General features: G+C 36.7%; 2 protein-coding genes across 14 annotated transcripts in view; one reads left to right on the top strand and one right to left on the bottom strand.

Annotated features, from left to right (window-relative positions):
• The window catches only part of Syne1 (spectrin repeat containing nuclear envelope protein 1), a 443098-nt gene that overhangs the window by 305574 nt on the left and 114934 nt on the right, over nt 1–22590 (bottom strand). For 9 of the 13 annotated variants that reach the window (XM_047557257.1, XM_047557256.1, XM_047557258.1 and 6 more), the window contains exons 6-12: nt 21586–21606; nt 21027–21119; nt 19851–20029; nt 15738–15934; nt 7463–7572; nt 4279–4329; nt 1038–1145 (exon numbers count right to left, since the gene is read on the bottom strand). In XM_047557257.1, coding sequence (XP_047413213.1) covers nt 1038–1145; nt 4279–4329; nt 7463–7572; nt 15738–15934; nt 19851–20029; nt 21027–21119; nt 21586–21606 — 759 coding nt within the window. The remainder of the gene's footprint in view (nt 1–1037; nt 1146–4278; nt 4330–7462; nt 7573–15737; nt 15935–19850; nt 20030–21026; nt 21120–21585; nt 21607–22590) is intronic. The other 4 variants (XM_047557250.1, XM_047557251.1, XM_047557249.1 and 1 more) reach the window with 2 other exon arrangements.
• LOC124988079 (folliculin-like) lies at nt 10749–13009 on the top strand. Its single transcript, XM_047557261.1, is given in 2 exon segments — nt 10749–11772; nt 11775–13009. Coding segments are annotated over 2 exon segments (1734 nt in total). The 5' UTR covers nt 10749–10778; the 3' UTR covers nt 12515–13009.

Genomic DNA, 22590 nt, shown 5'->3' with positions numbered 1-22590 from the left:
TATTCAGTCTGTTTTTGGATATCTCTTCTCAACTGACTAACTCAATCACTTTTTAATAGAGCTCATCCCCCCAAATTTTATTGTTTTAAAAGATTATATTGAGTTTCAAGGCAAAATAGTACATGGATAATAAACATTTATTTATTGTTCTGCCAAGTTCAATAAATATAATAATAATGGTATAATCCATTTAAATTTGTGCATATTTACTCGATTATATAAAATGACACACTAATGCCATAGATTAATCTTTTGTGGTCTGGCAAGTTGAAACTCTCATATCATTATACCCTTCTATGTAGCCAAAATGACTAAAATGTAATATAGAATAGAATAGACTACAGCATATAATCCAAAATGTATTATATTCAGTTTTTCCACTAAAATGAAGTGATATTTTAAGAAGAAGGAAGATGGCAATACTGCATAGAATAAATCACAACTTTTTAATGGGAAAAACCTGTTACATACTTTGTGTCTTGGAAGTGAAAATTGGAAGCAGAAATCCAATTAATGACAGTGTAATGAGACTGGGGAAAACAACAACTCTGATCCCGACTTGAGTGCAATAGTGTTGAACTGGTGTTGAAACTGATTCCCTTAATGAACCCACTCCAAATATTCATGTTGCAATCCCTTATTAAATTCAGCTGATCTTATTGTAATTTTCATTTGACTCAAGTCAGTTATTTATTCATTTATTTTGGGTGGGCTTTCATGTTATGTGACATCTGTAAAACCATGAGTTCTATAAAACAATGACTCTATGGTGTATTTCTGGGTTGCCTCTAAGACTCTGAGTCTAACCAGCAATGACACCTCATAGCTCCATAGGGAGGGTGGACACAATTCAATTTAAAGATACCTATACAGGGAGAAATGTAATTATTACATTATGTACAAATTTAATTGATGTGCATATTATTTCCTTATTATCTTTTCTCAATATATTTTGAAATATTATATAGATTATGTGACATATACATCTCATCCATGAAAAGGTTTTGAAAAATTGAAATCTCTTTTCTGTATCTTACCTGATACTTATCCTGCAAATTTGATTCTGTCATCTGTGCCCTTGTCAAATCTCTTTCAAATTGTTCAATCCAAACTTTCGTTTCCTTCAAAATGAGTCTGTCTTCTCTCTGGAAACCAGAAAATATCACAATTATATGAGTAACTGTGAATTTATTCAATTACTGGTTGAACTTAATATTTAATATATCCCAAGTGTTTTTGAAATTTTTTCTTTCTCCTTTCCCTGCCCCTAATGAAGTGTAAGAAGCAAAATTAGTTCTAGAAAAATATCTTAAAAATCTTGTTAATATCCAAATTATCCAACTCCATTTTTCTCCTCAAGTAACACTAACCTAAGAAAGAAAATGTGATACAAAGATTAAGTCCTACATCCAAAATTAATAAGTACAGCAATGGTTGGAGTGAAGATGTAGGCCTGTGGGTTGCTTCCCAGCCCAAAACTACTGGTAACCCAGGGGACTATTCTGGATGGGATTAACTTTGACCAAATTCAAGGAGTGGCAGTCAGAATAATGTTGGATGAATTGCCTACATTGTTACTTCAAAACAATATTCAATATTATGACATAAGTAGATAGAAAACATATTTATCTTATTTAAATGTCATATTCCTAGATTGGTGCAGCACAGTTCATAGAAGAGATTTATCAAGTTATCTGCTGAATCAATACATCTAGCATTAATTTATACATTTATTTCCACAAATAATAACAGGAGCCATTATAGCACTGATTTAGAGAAAACATTCTAATTTTTCATCAATATTCCGTATCTTATAAGAGTGCCAAACTAATTATAAACATTTAACCTGATTTTTGGCACTTGCAAATAACTTTTAACTATAATATCTTACTTGCTGCTCACAGGTCAAATGACAGAGTGTCTACTGGCACTATACAGATAGGCCAAACTGGTACCAAATTCTGATTTGGCCATGCATTAGCTCTGTGACCTTGGTACATCTTTCTCTCTTTCTCTTATTTTTAACCTTTTGGTTATTGCATCATCATCTGAAAAAATCATCCCACACCCTTCCCACACTTTTGGTGACAAATGGAGGTCATCTGTGTTATACATCCAAGGACAGAGACTGGCATACAGTGTTGGTATGATCCTTGACTTCTCTCATTCTCTGATCTTACTATGGCAACTCTCGCCTGAACACATATTTTCCCATTTCCCCCTTGATATTCTCTGGAAAACTTTTCTTGACAAAGAAGTCTGGAGGCAAGAGGTCTCTACTCTACCAGTGGTTCTCAAACTTTATCATGCACTCCATCATCTAGAGGACTTGTGATAACCCTGATGGCTGGGCACATATACAGGCTTTCTGGGCAAGAATTTGTACCTCTAACAAGTTTTCAGGTGAACCTGGGCATGCTGGTTCTACATACTTAGGGACCACATACTGAGATCAACTCCCTATGGTCCTGGACTCTGAGGAGCGCCCAAATGCACACCATTGTGTTTGTCTCCTTAATTATCTCCTCATCCCCCAATTACCAATTATTCATCACCTATGAATTTATCTCCAGTACCTAACATAGTGTCTGGTCCTCGGGATCATACAAATTAGGATTATGTAATAATGATTAATTGATATCATAGTTTTGTGGGTTTTGTTGGGGGAGTTGGTACTGGGGATTGAACTCAGGGGCACTTGACCACTGAGCCACATCCCCAGCCCTATTTTTTATTTTATTTAGAGACAGGGTTTCTCTGAGTTGCTTAGTGCCTTGCCATTGCTGAGGCTGGCTTTGAACTCGTGATCCTCCTGTTTCAGCCTCCTGCAGTGCTGGGATTATGGGCATGTGCCATGGTACCTGGTGGATATCATAGTTATTATGAGAAAGAAGTAAGACTGCAAAGTTTCAGCTCTTCCCACCATTGCTCTTTCAAATGATCAAGTGAGAATCATCAGGGCTCATGTTTTATTATAGGTCGATTTTTGTGCCCATAAAAACTCTAACAATGCATTATTACAAGCTCAGAGGAACAAATAAATGCCCTTGGTTATCTCCCAGGTATCAGATATCAATGGGACCACTCACTACACCTGGCCCCTAAAGTGTGCACGTGCAACTTTGCTGGCAGGCTTTTATCAAGCTCTGCATCCAAATTGCTCTTGGGACTGGCCCCAAGAGCAACTGTTTGTTACTAATTGAAATTACTTCACAAAGTCACGGGAGGATTATGTTCTTAAAATAACTTACTACAGTCCATTTAGCAAATGACTTTCTGGTGGTAGAAAAGTTATAAAGCAAATTGCAAAAGGTATGAGAGATGCTATTTATACACTCAACATTTTACTTTCTAAGAGGAAAATGAAGTCTGAAACAATATTTAAAGTCGCAGAAACCATCAGTCTTATGGATTTTCCTCAACTGGTAAGTTTAACTCACATTCAAAAGACCTGGGTGTCTATTTGGGCACAGATCACGTAAGTTCTAAGAGCCAAACTGTTACCATTCTCTCCACTACCCTGTTTCTCTCTCTCTTCCCTTTCTCTCAAAGAGGCACAAAAATAACACAAACTTATGCTCCATGAAGCATGAAATAAAGTTAATTTAATATTTGACTTGAAATTGGTACTTATGATTTTCTGCTCCAATGTTGGCATAAAGTCCACTGTACTGTTAGATGTTTAACCCCAGACCCAAGTATAATATTAAAGAAAGTTGGAAAAGCTAATGTGTAGAATAAATATTCAATAACTTAGATATGAGCAATAATTTAAAGTCATTTGGCCCATGAAAATTTTAGCACCTATTATGTTATGAACTTTACTAAACTATGTAATTCAATACTTAGCAAAAGAGATGTGGGGGATCTCAGACTGACAAGTGAAGGGATACTTACCTTTTAAAATTATTCCCTACTTAATAGTATAAGGCATAAAAGTAAACCTTTGTTTTTATTTTTCATATTACATTTTAAGAAATCAAACACAGCTAGTATAATTCTTTTTATTAGTGCTATTAAGTATTAAAAAGGAGTTAATCAATGCGGTCTCATAATTGAAGATTAGTGGAAAAGTTCATGGGAGTGACTTAGTCTGTCACTAACATTTAATAACATATGCATGTTATTTGTTCTGTTAGAAAGAAAAGGAATTAACATTGACCAAAGTAGTAAAAGAAATGTATACGTAAGGACAATGCATGCAAAGGAATGGCCAACAGGCTACAGAATGTAGAATATTTAAAACAGGTCACTCATTCAAGGTTACTTAAATCTTACCTTAAAACTTTGGATAGAAATTGCAAAAGATGGGAAAACTGGAAGTATTTCCTAACAATATGAAAAAAATGGTACATAGAAACATACTATAAATTAGGATCAAAAAATTACACAGGAAACAAGAATAAAATCACTGGAGAAATATCTGTCTATAGATGGATAGGTGATGATTTTAAGGGTATAATTACATTAGGATTTTTTTCAGAATGTCCAATAAGTCAACGTAGTTATTGGCAAATGGCATTACAAAAACTTGAAATAGCTATGTGGGGTAACACAAACAGTTCCAAATGTGTTTTGAAATAACATTAAACACTTTAGGAGAACTACATAAATGTTTTCCTGTCGATACACCAGCAGCACACATGTCTTCCTCTGTGTCTCTCTCGTAGTTGGCTGTGCTTTGCTTCTAAGTGTAATCAGTGGTATCTGTTGCAGTGGAAGAAGGATGTCCAAAAATAAATGAAAATCCACTGGGCCAGAAGATAAGCCAGCAGGCCTGTTTCATTTACTTATGACAAAGTACTAATAACCGAAGCAATACCTTTATGTTTCTTCAAAAGTTTTACTGGCTCAACTATGGCATGGTAATGCCCATTTGCAGGTAGAAAATCATAGTTAAAATGCATCTGTAAAATATCTGATTTGAACAGACACATAAAAGGTGATGCAAAAATCAAATGCACACAAAAAATGGAATCTTGGTAGGTATGTTGATGCCAAGATTTTAAAAGTGTGTTGAGATTTGCTAAGTCCTGAGTAGGCAAAAACTGAGTATTCTGAAGAGATGGCATCAGCCACCTAATATACATGGTATATAAAAATCTTAAAAATTCATTAAATACAATTAAGAGGTCATTAATGGCATTAACACATATAAGCCCTGCATCATTAGAAGTATTTTTAAAAACTGTGCAGAATATTGTTTTAGATGCTTGTGTCCTATATTACAAATACCACATAAAAGGGCAAAGCTTATAATCTATTTTCCTCAAAATCAATTTTTGAAATAACCCTAAAGAAGTCATATGAATTATTTTTGGGAAAATGATACAGGGGATTTTTTTTAAGGATCAAATCTTACTTTCTAGACAATGAAGTTAACCTCCTAATAATAAGACTCTAATGAAGTTTGCTGAAGCTTGTGGCAGGAGTTTGTATGTTTCACATCTCTGAGGATTTTTGCATTACATTCCTATTCATGGGCATCTACCTGTGTTTCTCAGATGCTTCCAGTCATAAAATTTACCTATCTGAGATGACAAATGTCAGAGAAATTGGAAACAGGAAAAACTCAGAAAACAAATCAGATATAAATCCACCTGAGTAATACAAGGACTTTAGATATAGAAATCAAATAGAAATCTGATTTTCTTTGTGCTGGATGAGGTGTCTGTTTTCTTAGTTTCTTATTCATCTAGCAACATCCATGTCCAATTATATTGTCAAAACTCAGACACCCCCAAATGACTCAAAGTGCTGACATATGCAGAGCCTTGGCTTTATAGCCTTTTGTATACTTCTCAGAAATGTTTGCTTTACTAACTATGGATAAGTTACTCTGGTAGTCAGTGCCTGTACCTGAATACTGGCAAGACACAAGAAGTATTTCCTAAAACCAGTTTTTAAGACACCAGCATGGCTCTAGCAAATACCATAGTAACTTCATCCAGGAGGCGTAGGAAACACCAGTTACCTATGTTCTCATTCTTTCACGAAGTCACTGATTTCTATTAGTATAATACTTGTTTCCACTTGCCAATCCAGCCTTATGCTTCCCTGACCTTTCCTTCCTTAGGCCTGTTTCTAAGATTTTAGAAAACACATTTTAAAAGTTTTTTCTCTACCCTTCATTGTGATCTCAAACTGCTTCCAAACTCCAGCTGAGATCAGGGCAATACAGAAAGGTACATCTTGAAAATTCCATTTATTATTTTCCCTACAGTCATTTTGCTTTATGATTCATTATAAATTCAGCAGTAAATCCACCTCTTTATAAAAGGAATAAAAGGAATAAAATGCAGTTTTAAAAATAGCAGGAGAAGGGCTATTTCCATAGTTGTTAGAAACCAGGAGACCAGGAGTCTACTTTCCTGGATGGAGGGCAATATGGGCAATTTCCACAGGGAAATGCGGAAAACATTTTTAAAAAGAATTAAAATGTTTATGCCTTTTAGACTAGAAATTCTACTTCTAAAAACAAATCTTACAACAAAGGTTTATTTTAAGACTGTTCATAAAAGTGTTATTTATAATAAAAAGAAGTTAGAAATTTCTAGCAGTTAAGTTTGGATAAATAAAATACACACAGATGATGACTTGTATAATTCTTCAAAACGTTTACAGAAAAATAATTATAAAATTGAATGGATATTATTATTATATTTTTCTTAAAATATCATGAACCTACATATACAAGAAAAATGTTGGAAATTAATATCAACATGTTAATTTTTTTCCCTTAGTGTAGGTTCTCTCTAGAAAGTCAAATAAAGATAATTTTCCCTTTTTTTCCAAATTTAGTTAAAAATAATTGTGATGCTGAACATACACCATTTGAGCAGAATGAAAAAAGTAAATTTTACTTAAACTATTGAAAGCTGAAAATTCTAACCACAGTGAATAATTTCAACTTTTAAAATTATGCCTTACTTCCATATGCTTGCTGTAAATAGCTAACATTAAATCTCAAAGTCAAAATTAGATTTCATCAGATCAAGGAGACTCAAGACCTATGTGTACAAATGTGATAGATGTAAAATTACTTCAGTCCTTAAACTACTAAAATTGAGTTCCCAACACTGCTAGTTTTCCTTAGTTTAGCTCATCAGCATTGCATATCTAGTACTTATTATTATTATTATTATTATTAGATACCAGGGATAGAAATCAGGGACCCTTGGTCACCGAGCCATATCCCCAGCCATATTTTGTATTTTATTTAGAGACAAGGTCTCACTGAGTGGCTTAGCCTAGCACTTATTTTTAGTAATGCTCTCTCTACCAGGCAACATAGAAGCCAGCAAAATCTTTTCATTTAATCACCTTTTAATTCGGTGATATCTATTCTTTAATTGCTCTCATATTACAATGCATTCCAATTTACCTTTTTGAAAACAGTACCCATAAAAACCTAAGCCACTGTCACTGAGCACACTTGCAACACGTGAAAACAGATACTCACGTCGGTCTCTAGCCCATCACTGCCTGCGTTGTGGACATCAGGATAATGTTTCAGAAACTGGGCCACATAGGTCATAATTGACTTCTCATCTGGTTTATCCACATCAACATCTGGAAAAAACAAAATCAAACATGAATAAATTAATTAGCATTCATTGGAGTTTAATAATGCAAGTTTTAAAATCTAGCTATTGTACCAAGAAAACTACCCTAAAAGCAGAAAGAAAATAGAATTATTATTTAGACATTTGGGGGAAGAAAGGAAACCAATTTAGTCTGGATGAAACATGTTAAGAATTTTACAACTCAAGATAATGTGTTTTAACAAACAGCTTTTAGAAAAATAATACATGTTCCATTTACATAGTCTCATCAATAATTTAGCAGAGATCAAAGATTCTGTATGGTTATTCAGACATTCTGTCTGGTTAATAAAATACAAATATTACGTAAATTTTAGAATTGGGGAGAGCAGGAAGTATAAAATGTTTGCAGGTGTGATACTGAATGACTGCTTGTACGCCATTATACATGACTAAATACAGATAACCTCCTTGCCCCCATAAATTTTGCTTGAGAAGAATGGGATATGCCATATATCCAATTTCTTAGTCTTTTCACTATGAGGCATTCTTTCTAAATTACTAAACTTTGCTGTTGTGAATTGAGCTGTTATAAGCATTGATGTGGCTACATCACTGTAGTATGCTGTTTTTAAGTCCTTTGGGTATAAACCAAGCAATGGGATAACTGGATCAATTGGTGGTTCCACTCCATGTTTTCTGAGGAATCTCCATACTGCTTTCCATAATGGTTGCACCAATTTGCAGTCCCACCAACAATGTATTAGTGCATCTTTTCCCCACATCCTTGCCAACATTTATTGTTACTTGTATTCTTTTGTTGTTGTTGTTGTTGCAGTACTGGGGATCAAACTCAGGGCCTTGTGCTTGCAAGGCAAGCACTCTACCAGCTGAGCTATCTCCCCAGCCCTCGTTACTTGTATTCTTGATGATTGACATTCTGACTGGAGTGAGATGAAATCTCAGTGTAGTTTTAATTTGCATTTCTCTAATTGCTAGGGATGTTGAACATTTTTTCATATATTTGTTGATTGATCATATTTCTTCTTATGTGAAGTGTCTGTTTAGTTCCTTAGCCCATTTATTGATTGGGTTATTTGTTCGTTGGTGTTAAAGCTTTTTGAGTTCTTCATATATCCCTCTTATATCTTAATGCTCTATCCGAGGCACAAAGATTGTCTCCCATTCTGTAGGCTCTCTATTCATATTGTAGATTATATCCTTTGCTGTGAAGAAGCTTTTCAGTTTGATACCATCCCCTTTATTGATTCTTGATTTTACTTCTTGCACTTTGGGTGTCTCATTGAGGAATTTGTTTCCTAAGCCAACATGACAGAAAGTTGAGCCTATTTTTTCAAGTAGGTGCAAGAGGGTCTCTGGTCTAATGCCTAAGTCCTTGTTCCACTTTGAGTTTAGGTTTGTGCAGGGTGAGAAATAGGGGTTAAATTTCATTCTACTACATGTGGATTTCCAGTTTTCCTAGAACCACTTGTTGAAGAGACTATCTTTTATCTAATGTATGTTTATGGTGTCTTCATCTAGTATGAGATAATTATTGTTGGTTTGTCTCTGGGTCTTCTGTTATGTTCCATTGGTCTTCATGTTTGCTTTTGTGCCAATACCATGCTGTTTTTGCTACAATAGCTCTGTAGTATAATTTAAGGTCTGATATTGTGATGCCTCTTGTTTCACTTTTCTTGCTAAGGTTTGCTTTGGCTATTCCAGGCCTCTCATTTTCTCAAATGAATTTCATGACTTCAACAGATGAATGGATAAAGAGAATGTGATATATAAACACAATGGAATATTATTCAGGCATAAAGAAGAATGAAATTATGGCATTTGACAGTAAATAGATGGAACTGGAGACTATCATGGTAAGTGAAATAAACCAGTTCCAAAAAACCAAAGGTCAAATGTCCTCTCTGATATGTGAATGCTAACCTACAATAAGCAGGGTGGAGTGAGGAATAGAAGTCCATTGGATTAGACAAAGGTGAATGAAGAGAAGGGAGAGAGATGGGAATAGGAAAGACAGTCGAATGAATTGGATGCAACTTTCCTATGTTCATATAGGCATACCCAACCAATGAAATCCCACATCATGAACTACCTCAAGAATGGAATCCCAATAAGTTATGCTCCATGTATGTATGATATGTCAAAATACACTCTACTGTCATGTATATCTAATAAGAACAAATAAATATATTAGTCCCCAAAATGGAGTGTTATGGCAGGACTCCTTGGAAGGTTCACAGAGAAAAAATTTGGAACATTTACATATTACTAATTTTATTATCATAAAATCTGAAAATTATGATTAACTCTGAAACATCTGACTGCCTTCCCCAGCTGCTTCATGTACTTCCTTCGCACTTTGTCTTTTGCTTGAAATGTTATTTCTTCCACCAAGTCATTCTTCCTACTCTATGGTGACCCTGTTCTCTTCCTGCCTGCTTTTCAGGAAATCTTCACTAATAGCAACCCCCACCCCACTCCAACCCCTTTACTTCCTCTGGTCTACCACTTTGCCACATATACTTCTATTAAATGAAGACTTTTATTTTTTTGCTGCAATAAATAAACAAATATTTGAAAAACACTGACATCTTAAAACTGAGCCTTCTAAAATTGAGTCTTTGTATTCATGATTATAGAATGGCTCATTTATTTAGATATTCTTTGATTTCTTTCATTGACACTGTACTTATCCTTATGAGATCTTGTACGTATTTTGTTAGATATGCACTTGCACTTTTTTTCCTTCATAGTAATATAAATGGTATTGTGTTTTAAGTTTCAAATTCCAATTAGCCATTGATGGTATATAGGAAAGCAATCCACTTTTGTATATTACCCTTGTGTCCTGCAACCTCGCTCTAAAATTTTCTACATAGGCATTTGTGTCACCTGTAAACAAAGATAATTTTATTTCTTTCTTAAAAAATAAATTATAATATTTTGAATAATCAAGTACTCTTTGAAGGAGGCAGCCTGGAAAACCAATCAATCAATGTGGTTTCAAAACTATAGATATTTGCTATATAAAATCAGTATCGGGTCAAGTCACGTGTCTGGGGCTTGGTGCCGGGGCTGCAGGGGCTGCGGGGTCTCTGGAAAATATTAGGTGTTCGAATATGACTTCCATTGCCATGACTGACTCACGTGTCCAGACTTTGCATTCTCTGTATTTGTGCTAGGTATAAGACTTCTGCCTGTCTTCAAGGCACCATGAATGCCATCGTTGCCCTCTGTCACTTCTGCAAACTCCATGGCCCCCGCACTCTCTTTTGCACGGAAGTTCTACATGCCCCTCTACCCCAGGGTGCCGGGAATGGGGACAGTCCAGGCCAAGGGGAGCAAGCTGAAGAGGAGGAGGGTGGCATCCAGATGAGCAGCCGGGTCCGTGCCCACAGCCCAGCTGAGGGGGCCAGCGCATAATCCAGCAGTCCAGGGCCCAAAAAGTCGGACATGTGTGAGGGCTGCCGGTCCCTTGCTGCTGGGCACTCAGGCTATATCAGCCACGATAAAGAGACCTCGATTAAGTACGTTAGTCACCAACATCCAAACCACCCACAGCTGTTCAGCATTGTCCGTCAAGCCTGTGTGCGGAGCCTGAGCTGCGAGTTGTGCCCTGGCCGTGAAGGTCTCATCTTCTTTGGGGACGAACAGCAAGGTTTTGTGTTCAGCCACACTTTCTTCATCAAGGACAGCTTGGCCAGGGGCTTCCAGCGCTGGTATAGCATCATTGCCATCATGATGGACCGAATTTACCTCATCAACTCCTGGCCCTTCCTATTGGGGAAGATCCGTGGGGTCACTGATGAGCTCCAGGGCAAGGCTCTCAAGGTGTTTGAGGCCGAGCAGTTTGGGTGCCCACAGCGAGCCCAGAGGATGAACACAGCATTTACGCCCTTCCTGCACCAAAGGAATGGCAATGCTGCCCGCTCACTGACTTCCTTGACCAGCGATGACAACCTGTGGGCATGTCTTCACACTTCCTTTGCCTGGCTTCTGAAAGCATGTGGCAGCCGGCTGACTGAGAAACTTCTGGAGGGTGCACCAGCAGAGGACACCTTGGTCCAGATGGAGAAGCTTGCTGACTTAGAAGAGGAGTCAGAAAGCTGGGACAACTCTGGGGTTGAAGAGGAGGAGAAAGCCCCTGTGCTTCCAGAAGGTGCGGAAGGGCAGGACCTGACCACAAGCCGGACAGATTCATCCTTACTCTCGACTGTGGGAGCTGGCAGTCCCGAAAGCTGTCAGTGTTCAAGTCTCTTCGGCACATGAGACAGATCCTAGGTGCTCCCTATTTTCGCATGTTGGCCTGGCACGTTCTCATGGGGAACCAGGTGATCTGGAAAGGCAGAGCTGTGGACCTGGTCCAGTCAGCATTTGAAGTTCTTCGGACCATGCTGCCTGTGGGCTGTGTCCGCATCATCCCATATAGCGGCCAGTACCAGGAAGCTTATCGGTGCAACTTCCTGGGGCTCAGCCCGAATGTGCAGATCCCTTCCCTTGTGCTGGCTTCAGAGTTCGCAGTTGTCGAGGTGCACACAGCCATGCGCTCCACACTGCACCCACTCGGGTGCGAGGATGACCAGTCCCTCAGCAAGTATGAGTTTGTGGTGACTAGTGGGAGCCCTGTGGCTGCTGACCGAGTTGGTCCCACCATCCTGAATAAGATCGAAGCAGCTCTGATCAACCAGAACCTGTCTGTGGATGTAGTGGACCAGTGCCTCGTCTGCCTTAAGGAGGAGTGGATGAACAAAGTTAAGGTCCTCTTTAAATTCACCAAGGTGGACAGTCGCCCCAAGGAGGACACACAGAAGCTCCTGAGTGTCCTTGGTGCCTCTGAGGAGGACAACGTCAAGCTGCTGAAATTCTGGATGACAGGCTTGAGCAAAACATACAAGTCACACCTCATGTCCAGGGTCCGCAGCCCCACGGCCTCTGAGTCTCGTAACTAACCCTCATGGGAGTTGGTCTCCATGTTCTCCTTCTAGAAAATGGTCCTGCCAGTGCATGGACTGTCCTCCAGCTCCTGACAGGAGGGACTACTGTTGAGTTTCTAAACTGCTGTGATGGAGCCATGTCCTGTCAGGGAATGGAAACTGCTGGGGGCTCTACCCTCTATTTGGGACTCGTGGCATGATTCTTAGCACCATCCCATAGCTGTTGAGTCGTCCCCCCTGAAGAAGGCAGTGGAGACCTGTGGACAACGGGACCATCTGTACTGTGTGCCCACGAGGGACACTGTTAGGAGGACTCGTATCTCATGCTTTTCAAGGATCAAGATCTCAGAACTGGCAGGAGAAATGTGGTGCCAGGCCTGGCTCTGGTATTTCAGCTGCAATAACGTGTCGTCTCTGGGGGGTTAGCAGTGCACCTTTCCATTTTGAAATGCAACAAGATTTCCTGGGATTCGTGTGTGAGTGTACATTTTGCTCTGTTTTTGAATAGTCAACACACAGACCAATCGGTAGTCATTTTTGGTATTCTGCTTTTGAGTTAGAGCCCTCAAAGGGCTTTGGGGGTGAAGTGAATGTTTTCCTTGTCTCTGGATTCACTGAGGTTTGTATTCTGAGGTTATTGTTGCTCATCTAATGGGCACATTCCCCTGGGGCTGCCTGTGGAGCAACTGGCTTCAATGGAGCCCCTGGTCTCTGTACAAAGATGAGGCTTTGTGAAGTATCTAATTGCCACTTGACTTGCTCGACTCTCTGGGGAGGGTGAGACCTGTCATGGCTTTATTCTCTGTCACTTTCCCTTGTTGCTGCTCTCAGCATGTACCTGTGGCTACAGGTGACAGTTTTCAGAGTCTGGCCATCTAAGGCAATTTCATAGTCCCACCATACAGTTTTCATGGGGATTCATAGATTGGATTTTATAGCAGTTTTCCTGATCTGTTTATAATTTTTTTGTGTTCATTTAATTTATATTTAACTTGAAGACTAAGTTTATTGTGACTAGGTCTCTGCATAAGGCCAGAACATTGAAATACAATAAATAATGTATTTTTGTAAAAAAGTAAAAAATAAAAAAAAATAAAATCAGTATAAATTGGGCACCGAAATTTTGACACTGAATATGGGGATAAGACTGAATAAAGAAAAAGTACCAAATGTTACAAACAAATCTTTAAAATATCCATTTAAAAGGCAATAACAGTGATGACATTTTGAAGAGCAATGTATACACTCAAAACCAAACAAATCTAAAGCCTACAATTAAAATATAAAACTAAACTAACAATGGACAAAGATTTCTTTTAATTTGAGATCTAATTCTAGAGACCATCAATATAGAACTTTAAAAAGAAACAAAGATAATATATCCTGGAATTTCTTAGATGACTTAAAGGTGATTTTAGAAATGAAAAGATCACTCATATTTGATACTGATGCTAAAGAGGTATGTGAAGAAGGAATAAAACTATTTCATGATATGGGAACAGGGAAAGAAAAGCAACATTTAATACATGATTTAACATTATATGTGCCTTTTAATATATATGTGCCTAACTTATAAAATAACTATTACAAAAGCTATTGGTCTATTTATTCTGTATCTCTAAAAGTTTATACATTCAAGTTGGCTAAATGACTTTTGAAGAGGTAGATTCATTAGGAAAACAGAAAATCCACTTATACCTGGGATAGCCTTGCATTTGGGGAACCTCAGTTTCTGATGACTGGTGGAAGTACTAAGACCTTCTATTCTAAGGGACATGAAAGGATGCTTTATACTCTCATCCTACACTAGGAAGAGCTATGACTCTCTTGCACCCTCTGCAGTTGATGGCTGGGCTGTGTGTGCAGTCTCTCCCTTGGCATTCTGTACAGAAACAAGATGTAGATTCCTTGACTACTTGAGTGGAATGTGGGGGTCCAAATAAGCACTCTGACATGGCCAGGGATCCATAGGGCCTTTCATCTCAGAGGAGATCCACCCAGGTTTCTATCACTTTCTCTTGGAAATGCCTGGGCATCACCTTTGCTTTAGGACTGGGAGAATTCATTCTGAAATCCAATCTTTGAGAAAAGTGTGTTTTCACTGTATATTAACATTTATGCATTCATTAATGGAAGTTTCCATAACTTCCTACACAAATGGGCAATTACATATGACAGTTATGAAATTCATTTTGATAGTTATGGTTTGGGTGTGAGGTGTTCCCCAAATGATCATGTGTGAGACAATTCAAGAAGGTTCAGAGGAGAAATGATTGGGTTGTAAGGGTTTTAACTCCATCAGTGAGTGAATCCCCTGATAGGGATTAACTGAATGGTAACTGAAGCGGTAGGGTGTGGCTGGAGGAGGTGGGAATTGGGATGTGGCTTTGGGGTATAAATTTGTATCTGGCAAGTGGAGACTTCTCACCACGTGAGCTGTTTATCACACTATTCTACCATGATGGCCTGCCTCACCTTGAACCCCAAAGAATGGAGCCTTCTGTGTATGGATTGAGACCTCTGAAACCATGAGCCCCTAAATAAACCTACTCTCCTCTATGATTATTCTGGTTGGGACTTTTAGTCACAGCAGCAAAATTACTGACTAAAACAGATACTTTTGTTTCAATATTAAAAACAACTTACCACTTTATTAAAGTTTATCAGACCTGTCTTTTGAATGCTTGAAAAAGTTAACTCCATTTCTAGAAAGTCTTAAAATTCACAATCTTACCAAAAATATGCAAAAGAATTGGAACGGAAAATATTAGTCAACCATTTGAATAGTTTGCTACTTTCACCAAAACATTGGATGGATACCAGAATTTCTAAGTATCTAATAACTGACATTTTGAATATATGATCTTAGATTAGTAATAATCAATTTCTTCCAGATTCTGTGGAATTAGAGTAATCATTGCTTCTGACACACCCTCATCCCTCATACACACACTTCGAACACCTTCATTTCACCCTTTTGTATGTTGAGTAAGTCCAGCTCACCTGCCTGGTATACCAATGTGAAAGAACTGTTGGAGGAATGGTATCATATTCTGTTTCCAAACATGGAGGCAAATATCTATGCACAAGAAAATTAGTGCAGAAAGATATTATTTCTTGCTGCTTTTTTCTTGCTTTCTGTCCCCTAAAGAGCCTTAGAAGTCATGCAATTTGTGGGTTTAATACATACAAATACCCTATGGTGAGGTGCATAACAGTCAGCAATTATTCAACATACCTTCAGGATCTAGCAGTCTTGGAATGCCCAGTTGCGTTTCAGCAATAGTGAAAGCATCCTCCAGATTTTCTCTGTTAGATCTGCCTTTCACCTTCTCCAAGTCCACCAGCTCAGGTCGGATTGCATGGATAACAGAATGGAAGGCAACCCCACTTCTCCAACTTCGCCCAAAGTCTTTCACTTCTATTCCAATCTGCCTTAGTGTGGTAAACACAGAAACCAGTGTCACGTTCTGAATAGATACACGTATTGTCTTCAAGATCTCACACAAAACCCAATGCTTGTCACCAATGATGCACTATATCAGTCAAATGTTTTTGAGTAAAATTCAGCAAAAGTTATTTTAGAAGGTAATGAGTTTTTATGATTTTTTTATGAGTTTTTAATGAGATTTTTTCAGTAATTGAGATCATCCACTTAGAGCATATTTTACACTTATTTTTGAAAGAAAAATCAATTTAGAGGAAAATGTGTGACAAAATTTTAAAAAGAGAGAAAATCATAAAAACACCAAAAGTGACAAGAATTAACCACTGTGTGTTTTTTGAAGAAACTCTGTCCAACACATTTTTAATGATAAACAAGTTCTAACAGACTAAGATAATGTGACTACGTCATACCCAACACACCAGAGTGTACCATGGCAAATGGATGTGATCATACATACAAAGTGGTCACAAAAGAGCCACAGTTCACACAATTGCAGATGATAACTCCAATTATCCCACCAATCAAATTACTTTAAAATCCTGTCTTGAGAGCAATGCTCTGTTGACAAATCTTTTTTCTTTGGTGATGGATTTGATTAGTTCAAAGTCAGTTACGATTGAGAAAGTTGTTCAAGCTGGCAATAATACTTTGTGATTTAAAATAGAAATGAGGTCAAATCATGAGCAATTTTTCTACATATAATTTACCAATTATAAGAGGAGTTCCAAAAAGAGTTGCAAGGATGATTTTGCACATCGGCAACACCCATGATTAAATGCAGGACCTTTAATTGTGACCATTTGGTTAGGGAATATTGATGGATAAAGTCTTCTAATAGAGTCTTTCTTTCAAAAATTAGTGCCATTAACTTTAAAGTTGTTCCTCAATAAAACAAAAACATCTCTGAGATTTTGCCAGATCCTCAAAATTTCCATAAAAACTACTATGACATACTCATTAAAAGTTGGTAAGTGTCCTTAAATATTTATCTCAAGAAGCTTTAGATTCACTCTAAAACATATTTTACCCATGTTCATTAAGTTCACATAAAATATCTTGTGCTGAAAGTGACATCATTGAACCTGATCATTGGTTTTACAAACAGATACTTTAAAAACAACTGTATGCAAGACTAAAATAATTATAATTCTTAATCTTCTCTTGGTTCTTCTCTGGCAGTATGGATACAAATTCTTTGAGCAGACAACAGATATCCACACAGGTTGAAAAGTCTGTCCTTGTTATCTTTTCATTGGTACATTGCCTCTTCATCTTATTTTTCTACCTATATTTTTCCTTTGCTCACATTTCATCTTTTAAAAATATTCCCGACTCTTTAAGCCACTTCAAATTAGTTTTTAACTTAATTAAACAGGGCACAAATAAATGATTGGCTAATAAATATTCACCATGTTATTTAATGTTTTCTTGAACTTGTTTATTGTTTTAGACACTTTCAAAAAGAAATATTTAAAATGCTTCCTTAAATTTTTACTATCTTGGAATCATTAAAATGTTTCAGTGCATTTTTTCCTGTTCTATTTGCTGAAATAAATAATATATGTGTTTATGTGTATATATGTGTGAAGACAAACACCATTTCTTATTAGATCAAAGTAGTAGTCAATATTTCTAAAACCTTCTAGTTTTAATACAAACTTCCCATTTTAGAATCTTACAAACCCAAGGAAAGCTTGTGCATCACTAAAAGTAGTGATGAAATTCTCCAGTTTACAGACAATTCTGGTCTCTGCTATATATCTACTTCAGGTTATTTTGAATAAATTTGCATGTTCATATCTTCATTTGTTTGATTATCTGATTTACTTCTGTGTTAAAACATAACTATTCTTCTTAGACACTTAACAATAGGTATGAAAATGGTTTAACTTAATGCTTTTATTTCTGAGAACATGTACTAGCAGTCCATGAAATTGGCTAAAAAACAAAACAAAACAAAACAAAAAAAAAACAGAGGGCTTAATGATTTTGTGTTACTAACACAGTTTTTGATTTATTTCTGAAACCTTTTAAAATTTTGTGTGAAGACAGTGAATGCACTTTGACAATCAATTGGGTGCTTTCTAAATATTTTCTCATTCCCCACTTTCCCGTCATCTGTCCTGTGACAGTGATCCAGACCATGGAGTCCACACAAGATAACAATTTCAGGAGAGTTGTCATGAACATACTGAAATGGGTACAGATCCCAAAGTCTTCTGTCCATGTCAGGTAAGAAGTTACTTGGAAAGTGTACACAGGGACAGTGTAAAAGACAGCCTGCACAACGATTATCAACAATTTGGGTGGCATAAAAGCCATTTGTTCTTACAGAATTTTCATGATAGAGTCACCTCCCCAAGCACTACAATTTACACAGCTACCTGAGAAATGGATTTTATCCTTGTATTGATGGGTGGACACCCCTCAGGTCCATGATACTGGACATTAAACAGATAAGGAAAATACAACTTTCACTGATGTCACAAACATTTTAGTTGCAGGAATAACTGAACTGTCACCATATCCCTGTACATCTTAGAAACCCAATATTAAATTGAGTTTACTTCAAGCCACTATGTTATTAAATAAAAATCAACTTATTTTTGATTAGTGTAATGCCATGTGGCACAATGGACAGCAGAATATCACACTGAATTATTACCAAGTTTAATTGCAATAGCATTGTGACAAATATCAGCATGTGGTCATCAGTTTTCCACTTAGGCTATTGCTTGTCCCTGTCCAGTTAGGTTACAATAGAGATTAGTGAATCCCAATGTGTTTATAAACAGAGAGTGCACCAACAGTGCAGAAAGGGTTTTTAATTTTCATTTCTACTACAGAGTCTAAAGAGCCACATAGATTTACTTTCAGAAATATTTTTGTCTCCTCTGAATCATAAGTATATACCCCAAATTAGAAAACAACTAACACATTTTAAAAGCTAAACAAAACTACATAAATCAGTAATACTAATTACATCTTCTCTATGTTTAGTTTGTTTTTTTTTTCTCTCCTTATTTATGCCCTTCAAACATTTTAAAAATAGAACTCTATGTTTTAGCACCTCGGTATTTTATAAGTCCTTATTTACAACTGTTTTCCCAAAGTAGATAATCAAATTCATATTAGATTTAGTCATGTAAAGCAAAATAGAAGGTAAGTTAATATTAAAGGTTGCTTAGGAAAATCAAACAAATGCACAACTTTTATGTGAATAAGCTTGTCACCCCATCAGACCACAAAATATTGCTATGATCAATGCACCCCATTGGAATCACTATAGGAAGATACTTTTTGAGAGTAGTGATTTTCTATCTACCATCATAACAAAATGTATACCTGCATAAATTTGAATTTCAACTCATAAAGCTAGAGTTGACAAAGGAATCTACATTCTAGATATAAGAACAAAGGGTGAAGATTAAAGGATACAATTGCTAGAAAGTTTCAGGATATAAAAACAAATACAATCTTTTTTCAGAATGTGGACCTTTCTTAATTTTATTACTAAATAGAACTCAAGAATCTTTTGAAGAAATCATCAAGTTTGAGCTTGTAATTTATTTATGCAAAGATTATTTAATAGGAAAAGAAAACCTAAACAATGACATGATTAGAATTACCTCTCAGGTCACTAATCAAAAGTGAAGTACTAATCAGTTTGATCAATCAGACCCAATCACATGAACAAAGAAGGAATTAATTTTATTAGAGCATTTTCTTAGACTAATAGAGATGATCTCATGTTTACATTTTAATTTAAGGACAGCGAAACAAGAGCTAAGGCGAAGTCATTCATTCAAATGTCTTTTCAAATTTGGCAATCATTAAAAGATATAATAAGTGATAAATTAATAATTCACAGGGTTCATATTCAAACAAACTCTTGGTACTTACTTGCCTGCTGTGTACTGAACCCACTTTAATAGCGCCTTCTTGGCGTTTCCTTGGATCTTGGTGGCCACCTTGCGCTTACTTGGTGGGCTGGCGGTCTCGGAGCTGACAATGCTGTCCACAGAGGAGGCACTGCTGGACAAAGACTGTAGCTGTGGCAGGTTGCTGGTCAACTCTTCAATCTGTGCACAAGTTCACAGACAGCAAAAACGTAAGAATTATCTTTGGTCTTTTTTCCTCAGAGTATACTTTTCCCAATAAAAATGAGATATCTAACCCCTAACACCACCGATGAAATGTGAGCTCTTACAGGGCACAGTTGATGTTTTACCCCTCTTGGACTTCTCACTGTGCCCCTGTATCTAACAGTCCTAAATATTTGTCAAATGCATGGAATGTACTGATGCTCTGGTTTGGATGTGATCTGAGTATGTCCCCTGAGAATTCATACATTGGAAGCCTGGTCCTCCATGTAGCAGTGTTGGCAGGTGCTGGCCCTTTAGGAGGCGGAGCCTACTGGGAGGTCATTGGGGGAGCTGAGGACCCTGGTTAGTTCTCATGAGAATGTTGTTAGCCGTGCACCTTCCTGGTCTCTCTGGCTTCCTATCTCACCATGCGATCTCTCCCTCTGGCACAAGATTCTGCCACGATGCCATCTGTCCTGATGTGATGCAGCCACATGCCCTCATCAGAGCTGGCCACCTGCTTTTTGGTCTTTCAGTTTCCAAAAGTGTGAGTTAAGTAGTCTTCTTTATAAGTCGCCCCGCCTCAGTTATTTTGTTGTAAAAATGGAAAATGACTGACACAATTAATAAAATAAAACCTAATTGTTAGAACAATTATTCTGCATGGAATGGAAGTTAATCTGCCCCTTTGCATTCAACAGGAACTTAGAACTACTCCCAGAGAAAAAAGAAAATTCCTGAACTCCTTCTATGCTTATATCCACCTCCATTGAAATTGACCTACTTTTCAGAGTGGAGTATCTTGTGATGGAGGGTTTCAAGAGAGAAGAGGAAATTCTCTTGCAACCAGAATACCATGTATGTATAAAGGTAGCATATCTGTTAAGTTTAGGATCAACCCAAAGCTATGATGAAAGAGAACATTATTAAAACGTCTACCACTCTCTTCTTCCATGACATTACATCAACTAAAAAAGAAATGGTAGCAGAATACCTGGAAATACAGAATGATGGTCCACATCAATCCAAGAACTATGGATGGTCGGCCATCAGCTATATCCGTGGAGTTAATGTTAACCAGTTTAATCTGTTGGAAAAGAAAAACTGTTAGTAATGCACTAGAATATGATAGCCCATTTAATTATACAATAATTAGACTGTATTAGACACCAGTAAGGTTTGGGGTCATGAGGTGGTACACAAGAGTAAGTAGGGTGAGCCGTGAAAACACACAAGCACATGGTTTCAGTGAGACTCTCTGGTGCCTTTGTTAGGTGCACAAAATGTCACAACCACTAAACAAATCTCAAAAACTTTTTTTTTTTTAAATTTAAAGTTGAAAAATAAAATATCATGCAAGGAATTATCAACAAAAATTGCCAAACAAAAAATGGTTATTCTTTACATTTAGAGGTTGGCTGGAACTTAAAAGAAACCATGAAGAGTAGTTTAAGAAGATGCACTTACTTTTAATTGCTACCAAATAGCATGAAACTTATGTTCTCTTTTACCTATAAAAATCAGGAATTAAAAGTTCTAAAATTTGTACTAACCGGTGATCCTCTGTACATGGACTGACATGAAAAACAAAGGGAGAAGATGATATACACACATAAATAATCTTCCAAAATCAGCATTACTTGTTCAAAGGGAATAAAAGGTAGTAAATTTAGAGCATGAGTTTGAGAACACATTTCAGAGAACAAAGGAAAGTCAAGAAATAGTAAAATGGAGATCATTAGTATTCAGTTCTCTACTTTTGGGCAATGGTACAATAAAACATTCTGGATAGATTCCAATCTGTCTACAAACATCCTTACTTATTAATTTTTATGCTTTCCCAATTATTAAAAATGTTGTTTCTTAAGTCCAAGAAAAATGAACTTCTATGTCCATCAATGTCTATAGCAGATAATCAACAACTTTTCAGCATCGTTTTCATAATCCCTAAACAAATTAGGAAAAACAAAGATAATGACATACCCCTCAGTCATGTAGCTCAATAATTCTCAGCCAAGAATTCATGAAGTGTGTGATTAAAGTTTACAAGTTTATGAATTATTTACTTTTAAAAATGTTTATCATATATTCAACTGTAATACCTTGTGTCTAGTCAAATGTTAACTTTCGAAATGATTCTTGTATTTATTTTTAATTTCCTCAGGTTGTTCTGTGAAAATGGACCTTGTGAGAACAAGTCTTTAGTGGAAAGAGTCCTCAGAAAAATGTCTTTCATAGATTAAGTCTTAACGGTTTTCTAAAAGATATTAGCAAGAGGAAATTTGTTTTTCTATTCTAACCAATGAATATTTCTCAGAGTGAATTAAAACATTCTTGTTATACAGCGGAAATGAAAGACTTAATATCCTGGAAGCCTCTAACATCCTGTTCAAGAAGGCTTTACTCTGCTTTCTATGAAAAACTAATACAGGGTGAGCAAGAAGAGGAGAATCCCTCCAATAAGAATGAGGTTAGAATGATTTTAAAACACTATCCAATATTGTATAAGGAGCTAAGAGTATTTTTTGACCTGATCCTAGTTCCTGGAATCTGTCTAG

The sequence above is a fragment of the Sciurus carolinensis genome, chromosome 7, assembly GCF_902686445.1.
Source record: "Sciurus carolinensis chromosome 7, mSciCar1.2, whole genome shotgun sequence".
In the NCBI taxonomy this organism is placed as follows: Eukaryota; Metazoa; Chordata; class Mammalia; order Rodentia; family Sciuridae; genus Sciurus; species Sciurus carolinensis.
Note: the sequence above shows the minus strand (reverse complement) of the source record. Positions and strands in the feature narration are given on the sequence as shown.